Source organism: Carlito syrichta, unplaced genomic scaffold, assembly GCF_000164805.1.
Source record: "Carlito syrichta isolate Samal-C Ts95f unplaced genomic scaffold, Tarsius_syrichta-2.0.1 Scaffold302945, whole genome shotgun sequence".
Classification (NCBI taxonomy): Eukaryota; Metazoa; Chordata; class Mammalia; order Primates; family Tarsiidae; genus Carlito; species Carlito syrichta.
The window spans coordinates 74,967-96,480 of NW_007247041.1; the positions used below are offsets into that span (position 1 = coordinate 74,967).

The window sequence follows — 21,514 nt, forward strand, 5'->3', positions numbered from 1 at the left end:
ACGCCCAGCTAATTTTTTGATTTATTGTAGAGATGAGGTCTCGCCAAGTTGCCCAGGTGGGTCTCGAACCTGCGGGCTCGGGCAATCTACTCACTTCAGCCTCCCAAAGGCGCGGGATTACAGGCTGAGCCACTAAGTCCGGCTAGGGTTAATATTTTTAAAGCATTTCTTTGACTTAAGAGCTTGTGCAACAGAATTATCTCTTAGTTATGAATTATTAATATTAGCTAATTATTCTTTATCATCATAGGGACAGTTCAGTCCTTTCATAAATCCTCCCATATGAATGGAAGGAAAGGCTGTTTCCTAAGATTATTCCTCTTTTCTTGGGCTTTATCTGTGTATAGAGGCCAAACCATATCCTTGATTTATAGATAAAAAATTTTATAGGTCAGTACTCTTAGAAGTTCAGGATACTGGTATATTGTGCTATGGTGCAGAGTACTAAGAACCCAAGGGAGGAAGTACCTGCTCAAGGTTCCATGTCAGTTTGCTTTAGAAAAGACTTGGTGTCGGTCTATTGAAAGATGGCGACAGCATAGATGGATCCGTAAGACTCTCTGAACGTGAGCTCCCAAAAAGACTCTTACTTTTCTTCGAGCACCCCTCTACTCACCGCAAGCCTCACTGGTACGAGGCCTGGGGACCTTTGGTCCCACGCAGGGCCAGATATTGTGGCCAGATATTGTGGTCCGACTGCAACTGCTCCACTATATGTGATTCCGGCTGGCTGGGGAATCCGGAATCCTGAATCCCAGCTCCCTCCCTGGCTACATCGTCACGACCAGCACCCAGCACCAATCTACCAGTCACGCAGGGAGGCTTTGGGCGCCCACCCCTCAGAGATACCGGTCCCATTTCTGGCTGAAGTGCCCTGTGAGGGACCCAGAGCCACCACCTGCCCTCTGGAGCTTTGGAGATCTGAAGCCCTGGGCCCACCCTCGCTGAGACACTCAGCGTGCGACTGCAAGCCTGTGTAAGGGAGCAGAACCCCAAGCTGGTGTAAGGTGCCTATCGGAGGCTTCCAGCTCCAGAGGAGGGAACGCCCAACCCTCTCTTCCACCCCAGCCTGCTGGTGGCACCCTGGATCCAGCGCCCAGCTGTGCGGCTGGTCCCGCCTAGAGACCCACACGATCATCACCAAAAGTGAAAGTAAAACTACCACCTCCATCATTTTTAAGGCATATTTGCATCACATCACCCCGCCCACCTCTCAGAGCCTCCACCTTGGTTCCCACGGTGATGTCGTTAAACAGGAGACAAAGCCCCTCCCCTACACTGAACAGAGACCAATGTCACAGATCTCCCAGGCAGCAGGCTAGCTGCCTGCAACAAAAACAGAGGGGAGAGGCTGGAGATTAGAGCTCAAGGGACTTTATCCACTAAGGGACGAGAGAAAAATCTACACAAATGAAGAAAAACCAAAAGAAGAATATGGGTCTCTCACAGACTCCTGGGAGGCAGACACTGAGAAAACTGACTTCAGAATGCAAACAATGAATGACTGGTCTCAAGCTACAAACCTAGATATCAAGACATTAATGGAGAGATTAAAAAGAATTGAGTAGACTCAAGAAGAAACTAGGAAGGAGCTGATATCTGAGATAATAGTAATAAAGAATACTGTGAATGAAATAAATAACAAACTGATAAGCATGGAAAGCAGAATTACCCAAGCAGAAGAAAGAATCTCAGAGCTTGAGGACCAAAATATAGAACTAAACCAAACTCTCAAAAACACAGAAAACAAGCTCAGACAGACAGAAAAAAGCCTTCAAGAAATGAGCAATTACTTCAAGAGATAGAACCTAAGAGTAATTGGACTTCCTGAGGCAGAAAGAGAGACAGAGACCACACTGGAGCAAACCTTCCATGAGATCATTCAAGAAAACTTCCCTTATCTAATCAATGATGCAAAAACTCAAACACAAGAGATTCAGAGAACCCCTGCAAGACAACAAATGAGAAAACCAACTTCTAGACACATAATAATTCGCCTAAACAAAGTAGGCATAAAAGAAAAAATCCTAAAGGCAGCAAGAGAAACAGACCAGATCACCTACCAGGGAAAACCAATTAGAATAGCAGCAGATTTATCTACAGAAACCCTGCAGGCTAGGAGAGCTTGGAGCCCTATCTTCAAAGTCCTAAAAGGTAAACAATTTCAACCAAGAATAACCTACCCAGCCAGATTAAGCTTCATCAGTGAGGGAGAATTAAAATCTTTCCCAGATATCCAATCCCTAAGAACTTACGCTGCCACCAAACCACCCCTACATGAAACACTTAAGAAAGTACTAAACACAGAAGAAAAGGGGAAAAAAAGAACAATGTTCTTCACAAGAGTACAGGAAAAAGAATAAAATGCACATGAACCAACCCCAAAAACAAAAGAAAAAAAAAACAAGTGGAAGAACAACTCTATTAAAAACTCTATGATAGGGACGAACTCTCACATTTCAATGATTAGCCTGAATGTGAATGGACTAAATGCGCCACTGAAAAGACATAGAATGGCAAAATGGATAAAATATCACCAGGAAACAATATACTGCCTTCAAGAGACCCATCTCACTAGAAAGGACATGCACAGACTCAAAGTAAGAAGATGGGAAACAAATTTTCAAGTGAATGGAACACAAAAGAAAGGAGGAGTCACAATCCTAATTTCAGACAAAATACCATTTAAACTATCAAAAATTTAAAAAGTTACAGAGGGCCACTACATAATGATAAAAGGTTCACTCCATCAATAAGAAATATCTATCCTAAACATATATGCACCTAACATAGGTGCCCCAACTTTTATAAAGCAACTCCTAGGGAAACTAAAGAAAGATATTGACTCTAACACCATCATACCTGGGGACTTTAATACCCCACTCACAACCCTAGACAGATCATCGGGACAAAAAATCAGCAATGAGATCTGGAACCTCAATGTGACTCTGGACCAAATGGACTTAAATGATACCTACAGAACACTCCATCCAAAGACCAGAGAATACACATTCTACTCATCACCGCATGGAACGCATTCCAAGATCGACCACATAATTGGCCATAAATCAAGCATAAGCAAATTTAAAAGGACCAAAATTCTACCATGCACCTTCTTGGACCACAGTGGAATAAAAATAAACATTAACACCAACAAGGTCCCCCCAAAACCCACAAAGACATGGTCACTAAGCAGCATGATGCTAAACAACTTCTGGGTCAATGATGAAATCAAAACAGAGATCAAAAGATACCTGGAAACAAATGAAAATGAAGAAACATCTTACCAAAATCTCTGGGACGCCTTAAAAGCTGTAGTAAGAGGGGAATTTATATCCCTACAAACACACATGAAGAAAATGGAAGGAACACAAATTAACAGCCTAACAAGCCACCTAAGGAAGCTGGAAAAGCAAGACCACAAAAACCCTAATTTCAGCAGAAGAATCCAGATCACCAAAATAAAAGCCCAAATCCAGGACATAGAAGACAAAAAGACAATACAAAAAATCAATGAAACAAAAAGCTTGTTCTTTGAAAGGATAAACAAGATCGATGGTCCCCTAGCTAGACTGACCAAGAAAAAGACTGAAAAACCCCAAATAAGCGCAATCAGAAGCACAAAAATGAAGTCACATCTGACCCTGAAGAAATAGAAAAGATCATCAGAGACTACTATGTACACTTGTATGGAAACAAACTTGAAAACCTCAATGAAATGGAGGACTTTCTGTCATCACACAACCTACCTAGGTTGAAACAAGAAGAAATTGAGACTCTAAATAGACCAATAACAATCAAGGAAATTGACTATGTAATAAGAAAACTACCTACAAAAAAAAACCCTGGACCAGATGGCTTTCCAGCAGAATTCTACAAGACATTTAAGGAAGAACTGATTCCAATCCTACTGAAACTATTTCAGGTGATTGAGAAGGATGGAATCCTCCCCAAATCATTTTCTGAAGCTAACATCACATTGATACCCAAGCCAGGTAAAGATTCAACAAAAAAAGAGAACTACAGGCCAGTATCTTTGATGAACATAGACGCTAAAATTCTCAACAAGATCCTAGCAAACCAGATTCAACAACACATCTCAAAAATCATCCATTATGATCAAGTAGGCTTCATTTCTGGGATGCAGGGCTGGTTCAACATTCGTAAAACAATAAATGTAATTAAATATGTCAACAGATGTCAAAACAAAAACCACATGATTATATCATTAGATGCAGAAAAAGCTTTTGATAAAATCCAGCACCACTTCTTGATAAAAACCCTTGAACATCTAGGCATACAGGGAACATACCTCAAAGTAGTAAAAGCCATCTACGAGAAACCCACAGCCAGCATACTCCTAAACGGACAAAAATTGGAACCATTTCCCCTGAAAACCGGAACAAGACAAGGATGCCCACTCTCACCCCTCCTGTTCAATATAGTACTAGAAGTCCTGGCTAGAGCAATCAAAGAAGATAAGGCAGTCAGGGGTATCCAAATAGGAAAATAGGAAGTCAAATTGTCTCTCTTTGTAGATGACATGATTGTGTACCTTGAAAACCCAAGAGAATCTGTCAAAAACCTCTTACACTGATAAAGGCTTTCGGCAAAGTCTCAGGATATAAAATAAATGTGCAAAAGACAATCACATTTCTTTACACCAATAATAAACAAACAGAAACGCAAATAAGAAGCACAATTCCATTCACAATAGCCACACAAAAAATGAAATACCTTGGTATCTTCCTAACCAGAGATGTGAAAGACCTTTACAATGAAAACTACAAAACTCTGCTCAAAGAAATCAAAGATGACACAAACAAGTGGAAAAATATCCCATGCTCATGGATTGGAAGAATTAACATTGTGAAGATGTCCATCTTACCTAAGGCAGTCTACAGATTCAATGCAATACCTATCAAATTACCAGCAACATTCTTCTCAGACCTAGAAAAAACAACACAGGCATTCATATGGAAACACACACGACCAAGAATAGCCAGAACAATTCTCAGCAAAAAAAAACCAAAGCAGGTGGTATCACATTGCCAGACTTCAAACTTTACTATAAAGCTACAATCATCAAAACAGCTTGGTATTGGTATAGGAACAGGCATATAGATCAATGGAATAGAATTGAGATTCCAGAAGCAAAACCTAATTTCTCAACCAACTCATCTTTGACAGATCCTCCACCACCTACCACTGGGGAGAGGAGAACCTATTCAGTAAATAGTGCTGGGAAAACTGGCTGACCACATGCAGAAGATTGAAATAGGACCCCTATCTATCCCCATACACAAAAATAAACTCCAAATGGAACAGAGACCTAAATGTAAAACCTCAAACCATAAGAACCTTAGAAAATGAAGGACACACCCTCATGGAAATTGGAACTGGCATTCAATTCCTGAACAAAACTCGAAACCCACAGGCCATAAGGGATAAGATAGACAAGTGGGACCTCATTAAACTGACAAGCTTCTGCAAAGCCAAAGAAACCATCAAGAGAGCAGGGAGACAGCCCACAGACTGGGAAAAAGTATTTGCCAACTCCAGATCTGACAAAGGCTTAACATCTTGGATCTACAAGAAACTCAAACGTGCTGAAAAGAAAAAATAAACAACCCCATTATAAAATGGGCAAAAGATATGAACAGACACTCACAAAGGAAGACATCCGAGCAGCCAATAGACACATGAAGAAATGCTCAACCTCACTAATCATCAGGGAGATGCAAATCAAAACCACACTGAGATACCACCTAACTCCAGTCAGAATGGCAATTATCAATAACTCAGAAAATAATAGTTGTTGGAGAGGGTGTGGCAAAAAGGGAACACTCCTACACTGTTGGTGGGAGTGTAAACTAGCGCAACCACTGTGGAAAGCAGTGTGGCGATTCCTAAAAGCTCTAAACATCAACCTCCCATATGACCTCGCAATCCCCCTACTGGGAATATACCCTGAAGAACTCAAATCACTCTATAAAAAAGATACCTACACACGAATATTTATCGCAGCATTGTTCACAATAGCAAGAACTTGGAACCAACCACGCTGCCCATCAAAAGAGGACTGGATTAAAAAAATGTTGTACATATATACGATGGAATACTATGCAGTCATAAAAAAGAACAAAATCATGAATTTCGCAGCAACCTGAATGGAGCTAGAGTCTATAATACTTAGTGACCTCTCACAGAAGCAAAGATCTGAGTATCACATGTTCTCACTCATATAGTGGACCTTGATCATCCAACGCACTACCATAAGAAAATGATTGACAGTGGTGGGAAACTATGGGGGTGGGGGGATGGGACTAATGGTAGTAAACATCTGTCATCTGTCTGGGGACGGGGAGACACCTGTTATCAACAAGGGGGCCTGAATGAATCATATTTGTATACCTAACCCTTAACTGTACCCCACAATATCAAAATAAAACGTATTGATTAAAAAAAAATAGAAAAGACTTGGTGTAATTTTTTCCTGCCTCTCTATCCTGTTGTTTGTCTCCCACATGTGAAGTTAGTTTATCCTCAGCAAACTCTGAGATAACTCATTTATCTAATAAAAAGGAGCCCACATCTAGTCTCTCTGGGGTCATTTTAGTATTTGCTTGTATTCTTAGCAGCACCCTCTTTTCCTGCTGCACTAAATATTTTTCCTCTGGTAAAACTGGATTCTGAAAAAGATGAATGAAATAAAATCACTTTTGTGCCCTCTAAAATTGAGAGAATGGGAATTTTTTGAGCAATTAGTAATTTTGTATAAGCCATCCCAACTGTTGGTCTTTACTGAGTGCTAGGTGATGTGGGAATTTAATTGGGATTGCAAAGATGAACATGGCCCTTCTAGCACTAATGAGATCTTAATGGAGTGGAGGTAGGTGATACAATGGAAAGAACAGGAGCAAATGAATCCTCATTCCAAGAACTTGGGAAAATTACTTATCCATTCTGGGCATCAGTTTCTCCACCTTTATGAACAGGCCTGAGAAGATAATGATAATTTTATTCAAGGCCCTAGCAGACTGCCTGGTCATAGTAGGTATTTGGTAAATGGTAAATTATTAAGAATGGCTTTGATAGGTTCTTGTCTGGTAGGTATTCTACATTCATGATACTGTTAGCTGGAAAATCGGTCAAAATCTCTTCCTCTTTTCTTAAGCTTATGAGGATAGCATGCCCAAATTATTAGCAACAGTGCAATTGCAACTGTCTCAACTCCATGTACTTTGACTAAGTTTCCAGGCCCTTAGATTTCTGGAGCCAGAAATTGTGTTAAATAATTAATTAAACGGTTATTTATTGGGGGTTGTTTATGTGCTAGGTGCTGGGACTACAGTGGTAAACAAGGACAAGGAAATGTCCTTGCCCTGAGGGTCCATTCGGTAGAGGAACCAGACAGACTTTATACACACATTATACATCATTAAAATCTCATGGGCCCTCAGTTGAAGAATGTATGTGATATCGTATGAGTTCCCTGTTCTTCCATACTTGGATTATTTGTGCATTAAACTCTTTAGAAAATGATAAAGAATAATACTGTTTTTCCTCTGTACATTTTCTAGCTGATAGTATACAACAATTTAGGGGGTTCTGTTCTAGCAATGATCATGATTATTATATAAAATGGCAAATATTGCATAGGTATGGCTCCACAGGAAATTAGTACCAGACATAGTTGTTCCATTTTAATGGGAATTACTGTTTTGATAGGGGATTTGATACCAAAGTAGACCAGAGGTCTCTAAATTTTTAGTAGCTACATAGTATTCCAGTATATAGGCATTCAGTAATTTATTTAACCATTCTCAACAGATGAATACTGTGATTCTTTTCAGTTTCTGCTGCTATAAATAATGGGGAGTGAACATCCTACATATATTTTGGCAAACTTTAGTAAACATACTTATACGGTAAAATAGGGAATGTTTGATCAAAGGGTATTTTGTATTTAAAATTTTGATAGACATTGATAAATTATTTTATCCATGAAGATTCGAATTTAGTAAGTCTGGGATGAGACCATTCTGTATTTTTAACCAGTTCCCTAGTTGATATTGAAGCAGTCGGGTTTGAGAACTATTGCAGGATCAGAAAAATGACAAATTTCCTATATCTAAGGAGGATAGTACATGTCCCTTGGAAAAAGATCAGCCAGCTATCGATATCTAGAGAAGAGTAAAAAGCCATTTCAGGGACTGAGCAGTAAGAGTGGATCTATGTATAGTAGCAGTTGCTAGGGATGGCTCATCTTTAGAGAAGCAAATGTACTAATATTTATCTGGAATATTTTAAGTCTCTTAGATATGTAATGTAGGGAAAAGAACGTAAGAATTGTAAGAATGTGAGTTTGAACACATTCCACTTACTAAGTAATCTTGGGCAAGTTAATGAACTTGAATTTTTCTTTGTACAATGTCTACCTTCCAGGTCTGCTGCAAAGGTTAAAGAGGGCTTGATATGACATTTATTGAGTACCTCGTCTGTCTTCTGGTAGTATTTTGTGAATATCTCTGTGATGGCAGTTTGTCATTTAGTTGTGATTGGTGATTCACCCAGTCATCTCCCCATTAGACTGACTGGGATTACATCTTGTGGTTTTGTAGTCCTAGTCTCTAACTCAGGCCTTGGTCATGGTGTACTGTTATTTCTTAAATAAATGATTTGTGTTGAGCATTTTACAAATAAATTTCCTATTTTAATTTTCAAAGTTATTCTAAGAGATAAGTATTATTTCTTCCATTTTACGATGAGGAAATACTTGCATAAGAGAACACAGCATAGTAACTTGCATAAGAGAACACAGCATAGCATAAGCAAAAATTGAAAACTCTGCATGTGTGATTTCAAACTAAATGAAGTCTGCTTTTTCCATCAATCCACTTTGCTAAGATAATGATATAAGGCACTTTGGAAATTGGGAAATGTTATTCAGGGTAAGATTAGTTTTGTTATTTTAATAATGTAATTTTAAAGATTAACATGGTAACACAACATTTCTTCTACATATACTTAATATTTCTTTTCAATTTTGCTTTTCTGAATGCATGGAACAGTAAGTTTGCCTTGTCTATACGAATATGAGTGATCATTTCCTCCTGTGAGTGATTTTTTTCCATGTTTTCCTTGCTTAAAATTCTGTCTTTGCTTTTCTTTATGTGTGAATACATGGGTTAAAGATGGTTTATAGTAGTTACAGCAGGCTTTGGTAACACTGAAAGTTTTAGAAACCAGAAGTAATGTTCATCTTCCTTTCTGGTCTTAATCTTCATTGCCCTCTTTTGTTAGTAGCCATATGTGGACCTCTTCAGGGCATAGGTCACTAATTTAGATGTCATCACATGTCAGCCTTGGCGGTAGGATATCCCTATTTTGTAGGACATGATCACATTGCTGAGGGGTTGGAAATAGAGAAAAGTACTAACTCATGCATTTTATGTTTTTGTTGCTTTCATGGGGCCTTTTTTTTGTTTCAGCGTTAGGTTGTTGCTTTTCATGGGGCTTTTTTTTTTAATTTCAGAATTAGGTTGTGAGGTTGTTTTGAATATTTAATCACAAGTAGAGTTTGGAAGAAAAAGAAAAGTATCCCCACCCTCTGCCTTATGTCATCATAAAATTCACAGAGTTGCAAAATAGGACTAGCATACACCAAGAAGTGTGGCAATAGGAAGAATTATGTGGTTTAATTCTGTGTTGTAGTTTAATTTTTAGACCATATAATAATAACAGCCCATGTTTTATATGTTAATTTGTTTTTCTTTCTTATTCTTTTTTTTTTACTGGTAAAATCACTTTGGTTATTTCTTTTTCCCTCATGCCTGGTGAGGTTGGGCTGCGAGGAGGGATGAAGGCAGGCTGTATCATGGATTCACCTGGGCAATTGATGAGTTTAAGTTTCATCTTTGCCTTAGTACATGTAATTCTGCCTTTGGTGTTCATGTCTATTTAACTTACTTTTTAAGCCATGTGGAATTGTGTTGGAGGTTGCATGTCTAATTTCCATCTTGATCTTTCTTAAGCCTGACTTGAAGTCTGTGAACACAGTTGTAGTCTTCAATATCTTATTATTTTCAGATAGAATTTTTTTACTTTAGGGTTTACTGAGATGAACTTTGGAGAGAAACTCTATACAGAATGACTTATGAACTACAGGGACAGAGGCTTCAGTGTTTAAGAACTGGAAGAACGCTTTTCCTGTTAGTAACAGTTGTTGAATGATAATGCATGGAGTGTCGTCAGTTTATTTTTTATTGTGACTTTTAATGTTCTTATTTGAAAATAGATGTTCTTACATCAACTGTTTTGTAAAATATGCTAAGGCAGCGGTCCCCAACCTTTTTGGCATCAGGGACCGGTATCATGGAAGACATTTTTTTCCACGGGACCAGGGGTGGGTGGGGGGGATAGTTTTGGGTTGATTCAAGCATTTAATTCACCATTAAAAAAAGAGACATGGACAGAAATAGTAAATAAAAATAATGGATGGGCAATGCACAGACTAAAATAAGTATCAGATTCTGACTTAAAGCCTGCCACCAGATACAACTGTACAATTGAAGTACATCAATTCACTTGCCACTCACTGACAGGATTTTGATATGAGTCTGCAAACCACTGATTTATTATGGTCTCTGTGCAGTCAAACCTCAGTGCTAATGTTAATGTGTTTTTGGAGCCACTCCCCAGCACTAGCGTCACAGCCTCAGCTCCACCTTAGATTATCAGGTATCAGATTCTCATATGAAGTGTACAACCTAGATCCCTCACATGTGCAGTTCACAGTAGGGTTCATGCTCTTATGAGAATCTAATGCCACTGCTGATATGATAGGAGGCAGAGTTCAGGCTGTAAAGCAAGCGATGGGGAGCAGCTGTAATACAAATGAAGCTTCCCTTGCTTGCTGGCCTTTCACCTCCTGCTGTGTGGCTTGGTTCCTAAAGGCCATGGACCAGTGGGTCCATGGCCCTGGGGTTGGGGACCCCTGTGCTAAGGTATACTTTATAATGATAATAAAGTCTAAGATATTATATAATAATATTTCAAAAGTCATATGTCTTACATATCATAAAACTTTGCTTTTCAGGCATACGGATCAGGCTGTGATATTGTTATTTTGGCAAATGACTTTGAATGTGTGCAGATCATTCCTGGTGCTAAGCATGGAAACATCCAAGTCAGCTGTGTGGAGTGTTCTAACCAACAAGGAAGAGTAAGAGATTTAATTACTTTATTAAATGTCATTTAAAAATGTATTTAATGGTCTCAGGATATTCTTATTATTTTATGCAAGACTTGCCTACAATTTCTCATTAACATACCTAGCTTAGGTGCCAATTGACAGGAGTTGTAAAGTGATAGATTGTATGCAAATTGTAAAGTGCCTTAAGCTGATAATCTGATAATTGTTCTGTAGGTGTATACTGCCTTCAGAGATCTGTAGACCTCGCAATCGTGTGCATATGGATATTCTGCCAGTTGAGAATTCTAGCAGCCATTAAGCCAATAGAGGGGGAAGTAAACTTTTATCTTCACTACCAGGCACCCCTTATATCCCCCACATTATAGTATCAAATTTTTATTAAGATATTTAGCAAGTTGTTAATGTCTAATATTATGCTTGTCATAAGGAAGGTGCTTTGTAAAGTCTTAAGTTAATGAACGTTATTTGAGTGAAGAATCTTACAGTTTATTCATTCAGACTTCAGAACAGAGGATTTATTTTGAAATAGTTAAAATTTCATCTTAGGCACCTCTCCTGCAATTATTATTATTTTTTTGGTTGGAGTCTCACTCTGTCGCCCAGGCTGGAGTTCAGTGGCATGCTCACGGCCACCCCAGCGTCGACTCACTAGGCTCAGGCGATCCTTCTGCCTCAGCCTTCCAAGTAGCCAGAACTACAGGCACACGCTGCCACACCTGGCTGATTTTTTGATTTATTGTAGAGATGAGGTTTCACCAAGTTGCTCGGGCTGTCCTCGAACCTGGCCTACCAGAGTGCTGGGATTATAGGCTTGAACCACCGTGCCCGACCTCCTATAAATTTTAAAACATGATATACCTCAAAGTTTGGTTGTATGTGAAGAAAATATAACATATTTGTTGTATACTCTATCAATTTAGTAAGGTCAATATTATGTAACAGAGTTCAATGTCTCTACAATAACAGAAATAAGATTTTTACCTGTAATAATTATAATAATTTATAGGATCTTAGTGTTTTGGAAATTGCTTTTTACTGGGAAACAAATTTTATCAAGGATATGTTAAATCAGAATATTCATGGTGATATATAGTAATCATGCAACTTTATACTGAATGATAAATTATGATTACTTTATTATACTATATCTCCTATCCCATCCTACTCCCTTTATCAAGCCTTAAAATTTGTGTAAATTGACAGTGCAGTGACATATTTGACCTAATATTAAAACACTGAGTTTCCTGGTCTTTCTTGATACTTGTTTCTTGTTCTTCTGATTTATTTTCTTCACTCCCCGCCCCCCAAGTGTTGCTTATGCTTATTTTAGAAAAAACGCTAAAAGTGCCAGATTTCTCTCATTAATTTGTCATTGCTTTTTTCTCTAGGCCAAGCAAGGTAGCTTTAAGCTTGCCTAAAGTTGTATAATAATTGTCAGAGGTGAATTTTATTAAATAACTAAGTGTTGGTAATACTCACAATGAACAAATTGTCTGGGAATAAAGTTTTTTTTTAATTTATAAGTCATTGATATTCATAACCATAGGAAGCAGAGCAACCTGTGTTTCTACTTTTCCTTACCTGATTTAATGTAAAGGCAAAATTGTGACATCTTTGCTGTCTTTATTACCATCTTCTTTTAGTCCCTTTATTCCCAATCTTTGTGGTGATAACTTTTATGGAGTTGACTTTATATTAGTCTGTTATAATCATTCCTTCATTGATTGACATGTTGAATGGGATAATTCACAACACTTTTGCCTGTTATTTGAAGTAGCTTCTTCCCTATCATTGTTGTTTAAAAGTTTTTTCTTGGAAAGAATGTTAGATATTAGTTAACAGTTAAAATCACTTTTTAGCATGAGAGTGTCTTAAAATCGAGGACTTAAAAGAACATATACCTAATTTACTTTCATGGGTTAACCAGGGTAGAGGTGTCAAAAGGGATGGTTTTTGGTCTGTTTTCTGTAGTTGAGTCCTCCTTGCCAAGATGAGGATGACCTGACAACTGGCCTTCAAGAAATTATGGAAAACAGGTTCTGGTAGCTTCCAGGAACAGATAAATTCACTTCTCTTCCTGTCGAGTATATATCTTGGAACAGAATCCTTCTGGCCCCCAAATTCCTCGCTTAAGTCCTCTGTAGATGTTTATGTAAGCTCTTTCCCCACAGGTGCCTTGGATGGCTCGTTGATTTCTCCTGAACTCATATTCTATTCCTTTTTCTAGATGGTTTCCCAGTTGGTATTTTCTGCTTGGTTATAATTAAGCCATTTTATTTGATATATTTTAAAGACCTTTTATTGACTATGGCCACCATGTTTTCCTAGCTATGGCCCCCTACTTTCTAAATAAACTATATTTTCCAGTCTAAAAAAAAAAAAAAAAAAAAAAGACCTGTTATTATTAGATGTCTTTTTCCACTTTTCAAGGTTTTCATATTATTTTTACTGGATTATAAAGTTTCTGACAAATAGATACACCATTGAAATGTATTGTTTTTAATAAAGTTATTTTTATATTAAAAATAAAATTACTATAGAAAATATGATTTCTTTGAATAGGTCAACTTTGTATTTGATATGTAAAATAAAGCCTGCTGAATTTTTTGATAACAAAGAGGAGTCTCTTAACTCCAGTACACTTCCAGGTATATTTATGGAAGGAAATAAACTATGAATACTGTATTGGTATTATATGTAATTAGTTTATACATTATTATGAAAAGTAGGTTATCTTTATTTTACCTTTTTCCAAATGTTAATGGTATGTTTACTCTTTTTTAGATTGCAGCTTCATACGGTAATGCTGTTTGTATTTTTGAACCGCTGGGCATAAATTCGCATAAGAGAAATTGTGTAAGTATTAACTAGTAGTAGTACATTTTAGAATCAAGTTAACTTTTAGAATCCAGTTGTTAGTACTGAAGAGCTCCTTAGGAGCTGGTGCTGAAAGTGGGTTGAAATATCATTGTAAAGTTGGTCTACTGCTTTGTGATAAGATCCTTTACATTCACTAGGAACATATTCTCAGACCTTTTAGAAACCCAAGTTTCTAGGATATTGCTAATTGAGACTTACTCTGTTAATTGAGATCTATCCTAGTTTGAACTAATCTTATTTCTTGCCTAGATTACTAATGCCCATCTAATAACTGGTTTCTTGTTCTCCCCTCTATCCCAGTGTCTGTTCTCAACAGAACAGATCATGACATTTCTCTACTTAAAACTCTTTAACAGCTCCATATTTCTCTTAGGTAAAAAGTCAAAACGTCTTAAAATAGATTACAACCTTTCTTATCAACAGCACCACACTTTTTAATCTCTTAGAGCTCATCTCCTACTATTCTTGTTCTTGCTGGTCCCATTCTGGCCACACTGGCATTTTTATTGCCTCAGCTAACCTTCCTCTTAGGGCCTTTGTGTTAGTGGTTCTTTTTGTCTGGAATGCTCTTCCTCTAAAATATCTCCAAAGCTAGCTCCCACAGATCCTTTAGATCTTACTCAATAATACTTCTTTCAGTGAGGCTTACTTTGACCACTCTTAAAAATTGCAACTGAGCCGGGCATGATGGCTTGCGTCTGTAGTTCCAGCTACTTGGAAGGCTGAGGCGGAAGGATCACCTAAACCTAGCAGGTCGAGGCTGTGGTGGCCATGAGTGTGCCACTGTACTCCAGCCTGGGCGACAAGAGTGAGACTCTAGCTCAAAGAAATAAATACATAAATAAAAATTGCAACTTACTTTTACTCCCCTTATCTTTTTGTTTAACATTTTTTTCATAACCTATTTATTTATTGTTTACTATTTAGATTATAGTTCCGTGAGCATAAGAAGCGTTGTTTCTTTTTTCCCTGATTAATTCCAAGTACTTAGAACAGTATTGGAAGCATAGTAGGTATTCTGAAATGTTTGCTGACTGTTAGATAAGCTTGCTTACCAGCTAAGTGGTCAAGCATACCACATTGAGAACCATTCAGATTCATACTGGGTGTTGTATTATATTTTGTTTTACTTAATATTCAGAAAATAAAGTATGGTTAGAATTATCACGCATTAGATAAAATTTTCACATGCATTAGGACCCCACATCACTCGTAATTAATCAAAACTGCAAATGCTAAATCTAAATTCCAAGAATATGTATTTACAAGTAATTCTTTAAAAGTATATTTTTAAATGAATGCATTATAACAAGTGGTTTTGGTATTTTTTCATTAAATGTTTGTATTTGAGCCGGGCTCGGTGGCTCAGCCTATAATCCCGCGCCTTGGGAGGCTGAGGTGAATGGATTGCCTGAGCCCGTGGGTTCGAGACCCACCTGGGCAACTGGCAAGACCTCATCTCTACAATAAATCAAAAAAATTAGCTGGGTGTGGTAGTGCGTGCCTGTAGTTCCAGCTACTTGGAAGGCTGAGGTGGAAGGATCGCCAGAGCCCAGCAGGTCGAGGCTGCGGTGGCCGGGAGCGGCCACTGCACTCCAGTCTGGGCGACAGAGTGAGACTCCAACTCAAAAAAAAAAAAAAAAAAGTTTGTATTTGAATATTTATTTTTGCATTTCTAAAAAACAGCATAAATTTTTAGATATTTCCTATAATAGTATTATGAAATGGACATCACATACTAAAGAGAGAGCATATACTAAAAATTTAGTTCCCAGATCTCACACCTCAATTTGTTTTGTTTTTTTTTAAGTTTTAAAGATGTGGGGTAAAATTCAGGGTTAGGTATACAAATGCTCATTATGCCAGTACCCTTGTTGATGAGGTGTGCCCCTCTCCCCTGGGAGATTCCCACTATTGCCAATTCCGCCTCTCCCCCTGTAAAAAAATTTCTGCTAGATATTTGGTCCAAAGATTACACTCCGAGGAACACTAAAGGAAAGAATATTAGGGATGTATATAAGTCTAGGAATGATTTAATTATTACACTAAAATAGATTTGTTGGACAGTATTTAAAATACTGTTGTGACTCTTATTTGGTTAGCAGCAGTAGGGTTTTAAAAATGGCATTTTCTCTGGTTATAACGTATACAATTATTTTTTGATAGCGAAATGCAGGTTTTACAGTTATATTTTAAAATCTGCCTATGATAGTCAATAAACCTTGTATACATTATTTGTTAAGTATTTTTAAAATATTGTAAAGAAGAAGGGCATTGCCATTTAAAAATGATTATTTGCCAAGAAATCAGTATATAATTTGCCCAAGGTAACATGGCTTTATAACATGGCTTTACATCGTCCTATACTTTCATAAAAGGGCATTTTGTATGTACTACAAAGAAATATGTAAACTTTTATTTACTCAGATACTATATTTTAAGACAAAGGTCTTTGACTTTTAAACTTTAAGTCATCTTTTAGAATGAAAATATGAAGAAAAAAGTATGGGAATGAGTCAAATATAATATGAAGTTTGTAGATTATATGCATTTTGTTTTATTTATTTATTTTTGAGTTGAAGTCTCACTCTGTTGCCCAGGCTGGAGTGCTGTGGAATGATCATGGCTCACCACATCCTTGACCTTCTGGGCTCAGTTGATTCTTCTACCTCAGCCCCCCGAGTAGCTGGAACTACTGGCACGCACTACCATGCTGGGCTAATTTTTTGATTTTTTTGTAGAGGTGTGGTCTCGCTATGTTGCCCAAGCAGGTCTTGAAATCCTGGGTTCAAGCAGTTCTCTCACCTTGGCCTTCCAAAGTGCTGAAATCACACCCTGCCTGTATACTTTATATAGTTCAAATATTTTGACTTTTTGCAAGGTACGTCTAATTGTCTTTTAGACTTTGAATTTGTGAGATTATGATAGTTTTACATTTTTTTCTAATGTACGTTAATTTTGTTCTTGTAAACATTTATTGAACATCTATTACAAATACTGAAGATAACAAAGATTATTATGACATAATTTATGGCCCTTGAGTGTTGCAATTTAATGGGAAAATCAGACATATAAACAAATAATAATTTCATATGATCAGCATTATAACGGCAGAATGTAAAAGTGCTATTGGTGTTGCCAGGATGTCTGAGAAGGCTTCACGGCAGAGGTGATTATTCAACTAATCTTAATGCAAGCATAGGAGATTGCAAGAGGAGTGAAGAAAAGGATATCCTAAGTATAAGAATGTATTTATAAATTATCATAATACTATAAGAAAGGGATTGGCCGTAGTGGGACTGTCAGGGGAGGGGAGTGGGATTGGCAGTTGAGGGAAACTGCCAGAGGAGGGAGGGCACACCTAATCAACAAGGGTACCTACATTATGAACATTTGTATACCTAACCCTCAATTGTACTCATTTTAAAAATAAATTTAAAAAAATAAAATAAATTTTTAAAAAAGAATGTATTATAGACATGGAAGAAAGTCTGAGAAACCACACTTTGTTTGGGAATGGCAAGGAACTCAGTGTAGGTAGTAGTGAAAATATTGAAAGTTATATTAAAAACAGTATACAGGATCTGACAGCTAAGTTCGCAAACTCATCCTAGAAAATGTGCTACATACCTCACTGCTGAATATCACTATAGTCGCCTTTGAAGTACTCCTTTTGGGAGGCTATACACCGACTAGTCCACCTGACAAAGCAGTTTTGGAACTCTTTTTCTGGAATGGCCACTAGAGCTGTCGTCGTATTACCCTTGATGTCCTGAATGTCATCAAAATGTCTTCCTTTCAATATTTCCTTTATCTTCGGGTAAAGAAAAGTCTAGATCAGGGCTAGGGCTAGATCAGGCAAGTAGGGAGGGTGTTCCGATACAATTATTTGTTTACTGGCTAAAAACTCCCTCACAGACTGCTGTGTGAACTGGTACATTGTCGTGGTGTAAGAGCTCCTTCAGGACCATTTTTGCATGCACCTTTCTTATGCCAAGATTTTCAGTTAAGATTTTCCTGTTTCTCTATTGATGTTTATTTGGTCTACTGTGCTTCTTACAGTCAGCTGACAATTTTGATGTATGATTTAATGGATTTTTGCAATGTTTTAATCAGTTCTGCTTGTTACTGGCTGTCCTGGTCGCTCTTCATTAGTAATGCTTCTCTCCTCTCAGAAAAATGTGTTTAGCCCATTGGTACACTGCCATTTTCTTCATGGCATTATCCTCATAAACTTGGATTAACATGTACCTGATTTCACTTCCACTCTTGCCAAGTTTAACAAGAAACTTAATGTTTGTTCATTGCTCTAATTCAAGCTTCAACATTCTTGTGATGGCACAGAAAAACATGCAACAACAATAACGAGCACCGCTCCACAACACACTGCCACAAGTTGACATGAACACAGCTGTGAGGCACTGATACTCCAAAGTTATGAAACTTTACCAAAGACAATACTGCCAAAGAAAGCGCACAGTGGAAAGTTCACGAACTTAATTGTCAGACCACAGATGAAAATAATAGTGAAATATTCGCATCTTTGTTTCAGTCATAAGGTCTTAAGTTAAAATGATAAAATGGTAATGTTTTCTTTTTTCTTTTCATATTTCAGCAAATCAAGTGTCAGTGGCTTAAAACTGGGCAGTTTTTTTTGAGTTCTGTGACATACAACTTAGCATGGGACCCTCAAGGTATTGTGCAATTATGTTTAGAAATTATTTAAATTTAATATTTGTTTTAAATGTTATTTCAAAGTGTGATATAGTCACCCATGATGAGAAAATGATCAATATTGTATTTTACTTTTGCTGATGAGTGAATATATTGTTTTCTTCTTGGTATACACTGCTTTGTACAAGGCTTAATTTGTTCTATGCTTTTTCCCCCTTGCCCTTTAATATTGTATTTCAAGAAACAACGATGGTTTGTTTCCTTAGTTAACGTGCTACACTTTACTCATATTTACTAAGCAGCAAAATTGTAAATAAAACAGATACCAAAACAATTTTACCTTTTGAAATTTGTGTTTTAGGAAATTGCTATCTTTAATTTTTATACATTAGAAGCTTTTCATGATAACGGCTATTGTCCTTTTTTTACATTCACAATTAGTGAGGATTATTTTTATATTTCATGTGCAAAACTAAATTTTGTTAATTTGTAACTGTGCCTTCTGAGAACATTTTGTATTGTAAATATTGGAATTTTGGTGATTTGTTATTCTACTTTTGCTGTTTTTCTTTTTTTTGAGAGACTTCCTTGATACACAATAACTGTTTGCCAGTAAACTTTTCTTTTTTGTTCTCAAGTCTTTCCTAAGAACTATGTTTCTCCTATCTAGAAAATTCTTTTTTTAAATTTTTCTTCTAGAGGATTCTTTTAAATAGATATATACCAAGTGTTTTTCATTGACGATATTGTTTATATTTTACATAATAGTTAAACAGAAGCCCATATGCATTTCTTTCTCTAAATAATCCTTACTTATTCATTAAAACATTCTTTACTTTTCAGATAACAGATTGTTGACATCAACTGATTCTATTCAGTTGTGGGCTCCTCCAGGAGGTGATATTCTGGAAGAGGAGGAAGAAATTGATAATAAAATTCCTCCTGTTTTAAATGATTGGAAGTGCGTCTGGCAATGCAAGTTAGTGTCTAGTTGTATTGTTATATTCATTAATTAAAAACAAATGCTTCCTAAAATATGTTCCCCTTCACAAAGATCTTTATTTTTTGACAGTACTATTACATTTAAAAGCCTAGAAAGTAGATTTTTTTTCTAACCAAAACCCACTATAATATAATTCTTTAATCTGTGTCATAATTAGCTTTTTTAAAAAGGACAAAAATATTCCCATAGTTATAACTCTAGGTCAGGAATTGACTGGGTTGACACACAGGAATTACTCATTAATGGATGGGAAGGGAGAAGATGTGGTGAAAGTTGTAAGCCACTATTTCAAGTAGAAGATATACCAATAATGTTAATATAGGTTATGTGATGGGAACCAATTAGCCAGGAAAGAGGATGAGCTCAGCTTTTAACTGTTATATTTAGAATGTTGGTGGGACATGTAAATGGAGATATACTATATGCATGTTACTTATATTTTTCTTTTTCCAAAGTGAATGTTAAATTTGTTTAAATTATGTTTCTAGCAAGGTGAAATATTTATAATTTTAAGGAGGCAAAAACACTGTTATGGATTATATCTTTAATTTTAGGAAAATCTCATCTTGACTATTTATATATACAGTATGTTAGATTTTTAAAAAACTGCTATCTGTTTAACTTTGTCTTTTTTAGAACCTCAGTATCTGTGCATTTGATGGAATGGTCTCCTGATGGTGAATATTTTGCTACTGCTGGAAAGGTAAAAGGCCAGACAAAAAGCAAGTGAAAGAAGCAAAACAATTAAAAATGTTCCTTATTTATTTTCACTTCAATATTTTCATCTATAAAACTGGGATAATCCTATTCTGCAAAGCTGGCCTGAGGAATAGCACTGGTATTTGTAAAAGATTTGGTATTTTCCCATAGTTCGTAGGCATTTGGGAAATAATGGCTATTCTTATTACTCTTATTTAATCTTAACTCATTTGCATTTTCCCTTTTTTCTGACTGTAGTCTCACTTTGCCCAGGCTGGAGTGCAGTAGTATGATCATGGTTCACTGTAGCCTCGACCATCTGATCTTGGGTGATGCGTCCACCTCAGCCTCTGGAATAGCTGGGACTACAGCCATGCACCACCACACCTGGCTAATTTTTTGATTTTTTAGAGACAAGGACTTGCTATGCTGCCTAGGCTGGTCTCAGACTCCTGGGCTCAAGAAGTTCTCCCGCCTCAGCCTCCCAAAGTGCCGGGATGACAGGTGTGAGCCATTGCGCCCAGCCCACATTTTCTCAAACTAAGTTTTGTGTTTAAAAATAGCATATGTACATAATTTTGATAGTATAATAATACTACTGGATTCACAGTGAAGAGAAGCATTCTTTGTTTCATTATTCCTTAGTTATTCATTATTCTTTTTCATACAATTTCTGTGTCCTGGCGGCATTTATTTGTCAAATTGAATATTGAATATTTTTCCATGTTCCTGACTAACTTGTAGGTACTCCTGTTTCTGGACCTCCCCTCCCCCCAACCCCCAGTTGTATGTATTATGTCTTGCCTTCCTACTATGGAAGCTGAGACTTTAGCTTTCTAGTTGATTTTACAAATCCCATCTCCACATCTAGGCCATACACATATTCTTACATATTCACTTCACTTTCTCTGGTTTTCCTTGTGTGGGTATCTTATGATTTTGGATAAATTGGCATTTATTGTTCACATTATTAAGATTGTATAAAATATTTTTATAGTTAATTACTTTAGAGGTAACAGTTCCTTTGTTTTACTGTTTGC

General features: G+C 36.9%; 1 protein-coding gene across 4 annotated transcripts in view; it reads left to right on the forward strand.

Annotated features, from left to right (window-relative positions):
* The window catches only part of DMXL2 (Dmx like 2), a 182,004-nt gene that overhangs the window by 34,887 nt on the left and 125,603 nt on the right, over nucleotides 1-21,514 (forward strand). For all 4 annotated transcript variants that reach the window (XM_021711942.1, XM_021711944.1, XM_021711943.1 and 1 more), the window contains exons 2-6: nucleotides 11,102-11,227; nucleotides 14,003-14,074; nucleotides 18,714-18,792; nucleotides 19,616-19,751; nucleotides 20,412-20,478. In XM_021711942.1, the coding sequence (XP_021567617.1) occupies nucleotides 11,102-11,227; nucleotides 14,003-14,074; nucleotides 18,714-18,792; nucleotides 19,616-19,751; nucleotides 20,412-20,478 (480 nt within the window). The remainder of the gene's footprint in view (nucleotides 1-11,101; nucleotides 11,228-14,002; nucleotides 14,075-18,713; nucleotides 18,793-19,615; nucleotides 19,752-20,411; nucleotides 20,479-21,514) is intronic.